Genomic DNA, 12,295 nt, shown 5'->3' with positions numbered 1-12,295 from the left:
CCTTAGCAATGCAAACAAAAACAATAACAAAAACAAAAATGCTTCTTAGTAAAATAGTGGTTACCAGGCACTGGGAAGGGTAGGGGACAGAGAGGGATAGAAAAGGGCTGATTAACAGGTATAAAAATACATTAGATAGGAGAATTAAGTTCTGATATTCTATAACCCAGCACAATGACTACAATAATAATTAATTGTATTTGAAAATAACTAGGAGAGGATTTTGAATGTTTCAACACAAAGAAACACCATGTTTGAGGTGATTGATATGCCATATTACCCTGATATGATTATTATACATGTATCAAAATATTACACTATACTCCATAAATATGTATAATTATGTATCGGTAAACTCTTAAATTTTTTATTTTTAAAAATTCATTTCTGATCAGAAGATAAAGGAGGAAGATACAGGTTATAATTTAAATTTAGTTATAAAAAGCATTTGTCTCATGGTTGATACGAATGTATTAGGAGCAGGTAGCAACAAAAGAAGGCCCAGGTGGTATCTGTCACAATCCTGCTCAATATCTGCCCACAGATCTGTCAGTATGAGTGGGTGAGAATTCATAGAGAAACTACATCCTCCAATACATTCCTGATATATATTAAGAGAAAAAAAATCTGCTCTGGCAAATAGGACCTTATTTCAATTTGAATCCTATTCAGTTGGAGCCAGATTTTACAAATAAACTTTATCAAGGTAACTTTGGGATTTAGATTCACACCACATGCCTTCAAAATCTAATCAGACCACATACAGTAAGTATTCAGCTCATTCTGACTCCAAAGATAAAAAATGTCATACCCAGGCTTATTGCCAGAGACAAGGGACGCACAGGTAATCAGAATCCGAGTGGCATGTGACATCCATTGTTAGATGGGTATTTCATACTCCCCTTCCCCACAGACCATACAACCTTTGACTTGTTACCTTGAATATACTCTTTCATTTTTCAAGTTTCTTTCTGATTCAATTCTTGAATTTTCTTTTTCTTTTTCTTTTTTCTTTTTTTTTTTGAGGGAAAGCTCATAGGGATTAAAAATAAAAACCACTGATGGACTTTCTTTGAGACATACAATGATGGCTTAGAAAACAAGTAAAAACACACCCTATAGGTTTAAGTGGCTACCTCTTACAGCCCAAGGAGTCCACCAAAGCAAGCTGGGATTACCCCCAACATCATGAAATCAGTTTCTAGTGCCGCCTAGGGCCTAAGTCAGTTAACTTACAAATATATACAAGTCCCAAGAATGTGCATGGTGTTCACCTATTGTAAAAGCCATCCCCTAATGTTGGGAACTATTTTTCATTTTCTCATGCACCAAGCATCATAGTACAGGGTCTTACAAATGTCAAATTTAGTAACAAACAATGCCAAACAAACAATGAAGGCCAGAAATTCTACTTAAAGTGTTTCTGGTCTATGGCCATACCACCCCGAACGCGCCCAATCTCTTCTGATCTCAGAAGCTAAGCAGGGTCGGGCCTGGTTAGTACTTGGATGGGAGATAAAGTGTTTCCTCACTAAATGTTCAGTTCCTGGTATAAATGACATTTGGAACTCAGTTTTCCTAATATTTAGAAGCGGTTAAGCCACACCCCCAATAGCACAGTTATAATGATACAACCAGCGAGACTGAGGATGTGCAAAAGATACGGTGCCCCTTCAACTCAATAACAGGAAAACTTCCAAGGTAACTTTTCTAGTCTCACTTGGGAACCAGTCAACAGCACAAGAAATACTGACAGAATCCAGGCAAGATAGAAAAACAATGGAGAAACCCAGTAACAATTTTCTGTAATACCACACATTTGAAGAAATCATCTTATTGGAAATTTATTAAAGTTTCTCCAAAGATGCTTTTTTGGAATGGACCCACCATTTGACCTAGCTATCCCACTGCTCAGTTTATATCCAAAGGACTTAAAATCAGCGTACTTCAGTAATGCAGCCATATAATGTTTATAGCAGCTCAATTCACAATAGCTACATTGTAGAACCAACCTAGATGCCCTTCAATAGATGAATGGATAAAGAAACTGTGGTGTATATATATAGAATAGAATGTTATTCATCCATAAAGAAGAATAAAATTATGGCATTTGCCGGTGAATGGATGGAGTTGAAGAATACCATGCTAAGTGAAATAAGTAAATCCAAAAAAAAACAAAGGCCAAATGTTTTCTCTGATAAGGGATGATGATACATAATGGGGGGGGGGCAGTAAGGGGAGAATGAAGGAACATTGGATTGTGTAGAGGGAACTGAAGGATGGGGATGGGGTTGGAGAAAGGAAAGATAATGGAATGAGACAAGCATCATTACCCTATGTACACGTATGATCACACAAATGGCGTGACTCTACATTGTGTACAACCAGAGAAATGAAAAGTTGTATCCCATTTGTGTACAATGAATCAAAATAATAAAATAGGATAAATTTTTTAAAAAGAGATCGTGTGGATAGAGCACCAGGGCATGTTAGATCATCACATGGATGGATTACTAGAAACACTGAGCTGTGTTAATTTAAAACTCACTGATGTAGGATCTCTAAACCAGATATTATTTCTCCTAGGAAAAAGTCTAAGGAAGTATGTGTCATGAAATGTGTTTAAGTAACCAGTTATCATGGTGACTTAGGTAAAAGAAATACTTAGTATCTCTAAGTTGTTGCCTTATCTATGAAGTGGGTATAACATCAAGGAGAGGGAACAAGACAAAAGGAGTCAGTGTTCCTACAATGGGCATTGTTTCCTGCCTACACAAAGCAGTTTTCCCTTCCTTCTTCCTAAACAAACTCTGATTTTCATTAATTATTAAGCCAAACAATTAAATAAGCTTCAAGATCAGAACCTGAAAAGTCTGGACCAATCAAAGCACTGAAATCCCTGGCAATTAATAATTGTCAATCTGAGGTTGGTATGTGCCTTAAAATGGCCCAACCAGGCTCAGGATAAGGGCTTAGCTTCCACTGGAGGAGAGGCTCTCTGCTGGTGAAAGAGGAAACATGTAGTCCTTACCATCTTGAAACCACAAAAAGAACCAGATTTAGGATAAACAGACACTGTGGCCTACAGGGAGGAGAGGGAGAACCTGGGTCCTTAAGAATGCGGTTAATCAACCAGAGACCCCACCTCCAGTTACAGCAATAACATTTCCTTAATTCAGTTTGAGTTGTTTCCTGTTACTTGCACCCAAAAGCGTGCCAACTAACACAGTTCCTAATAGCAGGAGGAAATAAGTCTGTGCCTTAGTTTCAGAACTAAGAAGAAAACAACTAGGAAAATTTTTCAGTTGATGGGACTAATGGGGATTTTTCTGCCCCCCTTTAGTTCTAAGTGTGATACCAATTTCTTATCAAAGAATAACCTTATCAAGAATAACCTTAAAGAGAAAATCATTTAAAAACATATCTTGGTCACGAGACAGTGGCTATGCCAGAGGTGTTATAACATTTTATTTGTCTGATTACTTGTCTGCATCAGGGGGAAAAAATATGGTCTAAAATAACTGGAAGTTGAACCTTTATGGTAGCATCTATGATTTTACTTTGTTTTTGCTGGCAGGGGACAGGGAGGTGAAACAGGGAGAAAAGACCACAGGTATTAATCAACTATAAGCGTGCTACAGTTCACTGATGACTGTTCAGTGTTGTGAAGAGCAGATGACAATGAATCCAGCTTACCTGGTACCTTGTTCTTCTATGATGTTGGAGTGACGAGGGAAGTGATGGAAATTTCTGAACTGCATGCAAAAGATTAGTCTCTTGGCCCTAAATTCCTTAGCCATAGTTCGCTATCACTAGGGTCTGGATGTCAGAATCCCCATAAAATCCATATGTTGAAATCTAAGCTCCACAGTAATATTACTAGGAGGTGGGGCTTTGAGGTTTGGAGAGGTGATTAGGTCATGGGGACAGAGATCTCATGAATGGCAAGAGTGTTCTAATAAAAGAAGCCTGAGGGAGCAGGTGTGACCCTCCTGCCACATGAAGACAACCTGAGGTGTTATCAATGAACCAGAAAGGGGGCCCTCACCAGACTCAGAATCTGCAGGTGCCCTTGTCTAGGACTTCCCAGCCTCCAGAACTCTGAGAAACAAACCTATAATTTATAAGCCACCAGTTCATGGTACTTTGTTCAGGCGGCCTGAACAGACTAAGATACCTACCCACCTGCTGCGGCTATGAGGCCCCCAGTTCTCGCTCCTGTCTCAGTGGAAAATACTGGTAAGTCTGGCCACGAAGAGACCTGAGCCTCCTATGGAAGCTGTGCACTTGGCTATATCCCTTGTTGACACATATGTTCAACAACCTGGAGAACGTGAGGAAGGTAGTCATGAACCTGTGGTCTCCTGTTGGACTTCCTTGCTGCATGCCAGGGAACCCATAACAAAAGTTCTGTCACCAAACAAGACTCACACCTGGGTCAGTGTATAACCTACGACCCTGGTTGGCAAAGCTGTGGGCAGCTAGTCATGTGGTGAATGTGAAGTAGTTAAGAAGCCAGCATCCACCAGAGCCAACGGAACCAGCCAGGGCTTTGGTGCCTCCAAGTCTGATGAGGAGTGACGGCAGAGGCAGATCCCTGAGGATTTGTAGAAAAGGCCATGCTCTCACGCCACCAAGTCAGGCAATAAAAGTTGGGTTGAACAGTACTATAAGAGGATCCTAGGAATCAAAGACGGGGTCAAAAGATTACTTCCAACCACATGGTTAAAAAAAAATGACTCAAAAGGGAAGCACAAACAGTTACTTCTACACCTAACTCAAAACTGAATTCGGCCTTCAGAGGTCTCTAAGACAGTCTGCTAGAGGAAGATGGGGAAACTGACGGGCAGTACACTCTAGACAACCAGGATCTGCCCTCAGGAGGAGAGACCTAGTGGTTCAGAGGGCAGGGATGGAGAAAGGAAGTCTGCTGGCCTCAGAGAAATGGCTATGTCCCCGAGGATGCTGCATGTGGCCTGCCTAGGTCCACAGGTTTGCTTGGTAACCCTGGAGGAAGAAGCAGAAAGTGTGCTCTGCACAGGTCAGGGGAAGCTGTGCTTGGGACCTTCTACAGGGACAAAACTGGACTGTGGGGACAGGAGACAAACAGCTTACAAAGTGCTTATAACCCCCCAAGTCAAAGAAATGACAGCCACGCAGGTCTTTTCCCATGGAGACGTCAGTCCCGATCCTTCTGTGCTATGGAGCAAAGTCAAGAGAGCAAGGAAGGACGAGGCAGAGTGCTTTGGATTACGACAGGCAGCTCAGAGCTCTGTTGTTTAAGAATTCAGTCTGAAAAGAAGGTCACTAAACTGGGCTCCAAACACAAGGCTGCCAGACATGGCAGCAAAAGAGGGTCCTGAGAGCTCCGGGACCACAAGTTGCAGCAAACCAAAGCTGATTAATGTAAGAATAAGTATGACTTGAGCAGGTGGAGGAAAGGCCTTCCCCTCTCCCCAGGGAGCAGAGCCAGGTGAAACCATGCAGGATGAGAGGGAACGATACACTCTCTTCTTGTCTTCCCTCCTTTCCTTCCTGACACTCCCAAGAACAGAGCAGGGAAACCAGGCAGACTCTCTTAGGCATGCTTGACCCCAGCTGAGAAAGGCCTCCTTGCCCAGCAGCCTAAGGACAGGGTGCAGGATCAAAGGTATTTGTAGGAGACAAAAGAATCCACTCTGGCTAGTTGAAGTATAAGCTGCATTTATTCAAGCATACAGATGGCTCACAAAATTGCTGGAATATCTAAGAAGCTCTAGGCTCAGACTCCAAGAACGAAACCCAGATTTGCACAGAAATAAGCAGCCAAGGAGCTTCACCAGGGAGCTGCTACATCAGAAGCCCGCTGCCTCAGCTGCCAGCCCCCGAAATCCCTCCCCTGCCACAACCCCTCAAACCACATCCTACCCTGTGCTTTGCTTCCTTCCCACATAACTCGGCTCCCGAAAAAAAATTTTATGTGGTACAACTTTCCAATACATCAATACATCCAATATATCACATAAATGCAAGAAAGGCTAGGAAACCCAGGTGGGATAATAAAGAAGGAATAGATTCCTGGACACGTACATCTTGCCAAGATTGAACCATGAAGAAATAGAAAAACTGAACAGACCAATAATGAGCAACAAGATGGAATCAGTAATCCAGTCTCCCATCAAAGAAAAGCCCAGGACCAGATTGGCTTCATTGCTGAGTTCTCCCTGATATATAAAGAACTAACACCAATTTTTCTTAAATTGTTCTAAAAAACTATAGAGGAGGGAATTTCCCCAAACTCATTAAACAACATCAGCATCACCTGATACCAAAACCAGACAAGGACACCACCAAATAGAAAGCTACAAGCCAATATCCTTGATGGATATTAATGCAAAAATCCTCAATAATATACTGGCAATCCAAATCCAACAGCACACTGAAACAATTATTCACCATGATCAAGTGGGATTCATCCTGGGAAAAAGCTGAAAGTTCACTGTATGTCATAACAGCCAGGAAATGAAAATAACCTAAGCGTCCATCAAGTGATAAATGGATGAAAAATTATGGTACATAGGTATAATGGAATATTGGTCAGCCATAAAAAAGAATGAAATCCTGTCATCTGCCACAACATGAAACTAGAGATCATTATTTTAGCTAAAATAAGCCAGGCACAAAAAGACATGTATGATTTCACTCATATTTGGAATCTTAAAAAGTTGATCTTACGGAAGATGACACTAGAACAGTGGTTACCAGAGACTGGGGAGAGCAGGGGGAAGGAGGGGGAGGGAAAGGTTAATCAGTGGGTGCTGAGTTACAGTTAAATGGGAGCAAGAAATTCTGTGCGCTATTGTGACTACAGATATAATTTGCCATGACCTACATGGCCAGCCGTTTATTCAGGTTGCCAAGCCAAGCAGCGAGGGGACTGAGAAAAGACAAACAGACACACAAATAGAGAAAAAGCCGGGACCCCGTGGTTCAGCCAACCCCTGATGGGGGAAGACGGACTACAAGCAAGCTTGCATGTTTATTATATAGGTTTAAATATCAAAGGGATTTATTGTGAGAAAGTTTCTTCAAAGCAAGCAGAATCGAGGTCATAAGTATGAGCAACCCAATGATGATCACCAGCTGTGCCCATAACTTTCCACTTCTGAGCAGCTGGCGTCTGTACCTCCAGGACAAGAACTGAAAAGCTCCATGGCTGCACAGAACCTCCCATTGAACAGGGCATCCCCATGGCAACTGGGCTATCTCGATTGGTGCCGAGAGCTCTCCAGAGGGGCATGGCCTCTGTCAGAGGACAGTCCAGGACCCATAATCAGTCGCCACTCCTGATAATAAGTATGGACTGTATATCAAAAACTTAGAAGAAAGGAGTCTGAATGTTTTCACTATAAACAAATGATAAATGTTTGAGGCCACAGACATGTACAACTTGATTTAAGTATTACACACCATATAATATATATAAAAATAGCACATGGGCGGCTGGGGTTGTGGCTCAGCAGTAAAGCGCTTGCCTAACATGTGTGAGGCACTGGGTTCGATTCTCAGCACCACAAATAAAGATTTATCAACAACTAATAAAAATGCTTTAAAAAATAGCACATAGTATCCCATTAATACATATGATTTTATGTATTTATGTGTCAGTTTAAAAAATTTAAATTGAAAAAAAAAAAATAGGTTTTTGCTGTTATTGTTTTTAGTGGTGCTGGGGATGGAACCCAGGGTCTCTTGCATGCTAGGCAAGCTCTCTACTCCTGAACTAGACCCCTGGCTCTACATAGGAAGTCTTGCTACAGTGATGGTTGTGTGGATTCCACACTGAGAAGAAGGATATTATACTCCACAGAACTTCTGAAAGGGAAGAGAACAGAGAAAAAATTTGGCCAGTCACAAACAACAAAGTATCTACCACTCTGTCTATATACAGTAGGCTAAAAATGTTTTTCTAACCCCAAGCTCTAGAAGCAGGACAGTAGATGAGAAATGAAAACTCTTCGTCTCTGAAGATATAAAGGTCACAAGTATTTTATCAACTTTTCATTCTCTAAAGAGAAAAATACATAATGAATCCAAAGTACCCAGAGTAAGAAGGGCCTTTCAACAACCACCCTTCTCCTGAATTGCAACTCAATCATCTTCACTTTCCACAGCTATCAAAGTATAACTGCAGCTATGCACACACACACACCTGGGCCTGACTACCAACAGCACCTTCTGCTGGCTGTCCCTCCTGCCCAGCCCATGTTCAATATGCATGACCATGCACACAATAAGCCATCAGCTCCCAACCTCAGCATGTTACTGATTCATTTTCTTACTTAAAATCAAAGTAATACTGATAAGCGAACCAAGTCCCTTCGAAATAGTAATGACACTTCCATGTGCTCAGTTCTCAAGGTCCTTACGTGCTCTCCTTGGTAAGTGACAGACCTGAGGCAACAGCCCTCAGGGTTCTGGCTCCTTGTCCCTTCTTTCTACTCTGCCACCCACTGCCTCTGGCTGAAAACTCATTCAAGGGAGATGCTGAGATTCATCAGAAACAGAATTCAAAATAAAAGGTGATCCACACACCAAAAAAAAAAAAAAGTCCAATAATAAATTCTTACTTGTTTACGAGTGGAATACTAAGGGCCCAACCAGCAGCAAAGTCTGGATATTTAAAAACCGTAGGATTTTCAGAAAAGGCATAGTGATGAATTACTGAAGATTCTTCATCATGTAATGCTTTTCCTAAAAACCATTCCTGTTAGAAAAAAATATAAAATGTCATTTTATTAAAAAAAAATTTCATGAATTACCAAAAGCAAAGTCAAACTTTTAGTTTTAGTTAATTAAAGATCTTGAGAGATAGAGTTAACACAGATTATGTACTTTTGCAGAATTGGAACAAAAATATAATTAAACCAGTATGACAATGAATATATCATAATCTTTATATATTAAAAATAGTTCAGGATCAGATCATTAGGATGAACAAAATTTTAATCATCATTATACCATAAATACATAAAAGTGGTATTTGATAGAATATTCCATATAAAAATACTAAAGCAAAGAGAACAGTAGCTCCTATGCTCCAATGAGGTTTTCAGAGAAGGATCTGCAAGATTTTTTTGAGAATCAGTGTCTCTTTTATGCATTTATTTATTCATTCATTCAATTAATATTTATTGAGACTCTCCAACAGGCAGCAACATTGCTTATGCGATAGCAGAGAGATAGAAATTAAACAAGTAAATACAGCAATTGACTGACTGGTGCCCTGGGTAAAATGGGAAACATGTCATGTAACAAATGAATAGAGACAAAATAATATCAAGGAGTTCACGGTGCAAAAATCTGAGGAAGAGCAATTGAGACGTTTAATGCAAAAGTCCTTGATGATAAAATACATGTAGGGTGGTGAGCATATACTGGGCTTGGGAAACATGGTCTGAACCAGACAGGAAGAAGACAGACCAGAGTGGGTTTTATGTATGAGAGAAAAGGAGCATGAGACCTATTCTAAGGGCAATAAAAGATTTACACTTCTGGCCACAACAGAATAGCCTGGATTAGATATACACTACCACTAAAAACAGGTATGAACGTTGGAGAAATACCTAAACAAAGGGTTGAAGGCAACAAATCTTTGACAACAACAAAGGCAGACAGGACGTGAAGGGCAAAGGTTTCACAACTGAAAAACCCATCAGTGGGAACCCAAGATTGGCCTCCTCTTTCCCAAGGGAACTTTCTGGCTTCTGAACTGTGAATAGCATGCAGAAGAAAGTCACAGCTGGAAACTTCTGCAGCCTTACTGGACTGAAGAAGTAGAGGCTGGTGCTGGGGACTACTAAAGACACTTACAGGGATTCCAGAAGAGTGAGTCTAAGATCTAAGATTCAGCAGACAATTTTTCCTCAACTACCTTAGCTACGTGTACGCACACATATACACATACACACAAACATGCACACAAAGTGAAAAAATAAGAATCAAACAGGAAGCAGAAGTAGAGAGGCTAAAAAGCTGAGCAAAGTTTTCAGCAGTCTATGGTGCTGGGGAGACTCTACCAGATGAAAGGGTGCCAGGAGTAAGGATGATTTGCAAACAGACTTATCTGAATCAGGCCTGTGATACAGAAGAATATCATATTCTCCTAAAGAAAATTTCTATCATCTCATTCACAGCCCTCTTAATTTTTCACATTAAATATGTGATGATTGGTCAAAAACTACAAGACAGGACAAGAAATAAGGTCAAATCAAAAACAAAGCAATAAAATGAAAAATACAGATGCACAGGTAAATTTTGCAGTTATCAAGCAAAACCTTAAATATGATTAATATGTTTAAGAAAGTAGATGAAAGATGAAAGAACTGTACCAAAGTACTAGAATTTATAAACAAGAGTCAAATGGAAATATATTGAATGATGCAAGAACTGAAGTTAGGAATTCAAAAGGATATTAAACACAATGAAAGAGAGGGTTAGTGATCTAGAAGGCAAGTATGTAAAAGATATCCAGACTAAGGCATCAAAAGGAAGAAAATACAAAAAAGTACTTGAGTTCATGAGGTACCTTGAAAAGATCTAAAATACATGAAATTGGAAAACAATGGTATGAAGAGAGAGGGAAGGGAAATGAAGCAATAGTTGAAAACATTTAAAATTTTCTAAAACTAATAAAATTCATCAAGCCATAGATTCAAGAGCTATATAAATTCCAAACAGGATGAACAAAAGCAAACCACACACAAGGACATAATGGTAAAATTGTTGAAATCCAAAGATAGAGAAAATTTAAAAAGCAGCTAGTGAAGAATGTTCAAGGAAGAAGGCAAATGCGTACAACATCTCTTTCAACACAACAAAGACAAGATACGCAGTTGACTTCTCAAGTGAAATAATGGGAGGTGAAGACAATGGTACAACATCCTTACAGTGACTGAAGAATGACTGCCCACCTGGAACACCACACCCAGTGAAAATATCTTCAGTGGAATGGGAAACAACTGCAAGTTTCTGAGCAGGTGAGTGGTAGGATCTGAATTATAGAGGAGCTAGATTATTAGGAGGGTAAGAGCAGATATGAGAACAGTTAGGAGGCTCTACTAATGGTCAAGGCAAGAGATGACAGTGGCCTGGAGTAGTAGTCTTAAATGTGGAGAGAAGACAGATGACAGAGATATTCTGGAAGTAGATCTAGCTTGACAGACAAACATGGAGTTGAAGAAAAAAAGAGGAAACTATCATAAATCCTAGGTTTTTGTATGAGCAACTTGACAGACAGTGATGCCATTTCTGAGAATAGGAGAAATGAGGATGGAAGAGGCTCAAGAGGGCATGAAGAACTCAGTTTTGAAAATATCAAGTCTGAGGTTTGTTAGATAAGTAGAGATATAAGTGGACAGTCTGATACAGGAGTGGGGAACACCTGGTTCACTCCCTCACTTCCTTGGACTCTGCTCCAATGAGCCCTGATCCGTGAGGTACTCCCTGAACACCCTACATGAGCCCACTCTCAATCTCTTTTACCCCCTTCAGCTTTTTCCCCATAGCACTTATTACCAACTGATGTATTCTATATTTATTTGCATTTGACCACCATCTCCCCTGAAACATGAATATTACCTTGCGGGCATGGATGTTGTCTATTTTGTTCACTGCTATCTCTCTAGTATCTCTAACATGTAATGGGTGCCTAGGAGCTTTTTGTTAAATGAATGGAGCGAGTCCTGGAGAGACTGAAGAAGCTAAAACCTAGTAAATCAAGTTACCCTAAGTTCGAAAAGTTTTGTGTCTTTTCTTTCTGATTCATTAAATGCTACCTTATTTTATTCATTGTAAAAATATAAAAGCAGGAGGGTATGGTACTTAAGTAGCTTTAAAAAATTTTTAAGAGCCTTATTGTGCTTGTGGTTATATCACAAGTAACTCCCGGAGTCCTAGTTTTGGTCAATTCAGCAACAGGACATAACAGCACATGTGTGACAGTTATTAACATAACTGTAGGTTTAGATTCACAAATGCACATGATGACTTTCTTCTTGATACTTTGCCTATGGATAATTAAGTCATTACCAGGTTAGAAGAATGCCCAGTAATGATCAAAGGCAAATAACCTCAGCTTGAGACGATTTCAACAGCTTTAAAAAAAAAAATCAATAATATAATTCTTTATCAAAACTATCAAACATTCACCAATGTGAAAATCACCCCATTTAAAATACCATGCCACTATATCCTATAAAGAAAATAAACACCTTGGTATATTTTAGCACCCTTCTTACTCATCTTTAAAACCTCT

The 12,295-nt window shown here is 39.9% G+C and overlaps 1 protein-coding gene across 1 annotated transcript in view; it reads right to left on the bottom strand.

Annotated features, from left to right (window-relative positions):
• Positions 1-12,295, bottom strand: part of B3glct (beta 3-glucosyltransferase) — a 119,924-nt gene that overhangs the window by 41,683 nt on the left and 65,946 nt on the right. Inside the window, exon 7 of the mRNA XM_047554229.1 lies at positions 8,610-8,746. Coding sequence (XP_047410185.1) covers positions 8,610-8,746 — 137 coding nt within the window. The remainder of the gene's footprint in view (positions 1-8,609; positions 8,747-12,295) is intronic.

Source organism: Sciurus carolinensis, chromosome 5, assembly GCF_902686445.1.
Source record: "Sciurus carolinensis chromosome 5, mSciCar1.2, whole genome shotgun sequence".
Lineage (NCBI taxonomy): Eukaryota > Metazoa > Chordata > Mammalia > Rodentia > Sciuridae > Sciurus > Sciurus carolinensis.
This window is presented reverse-complemented; position numbering and strand designations above follow the sequence as displayed.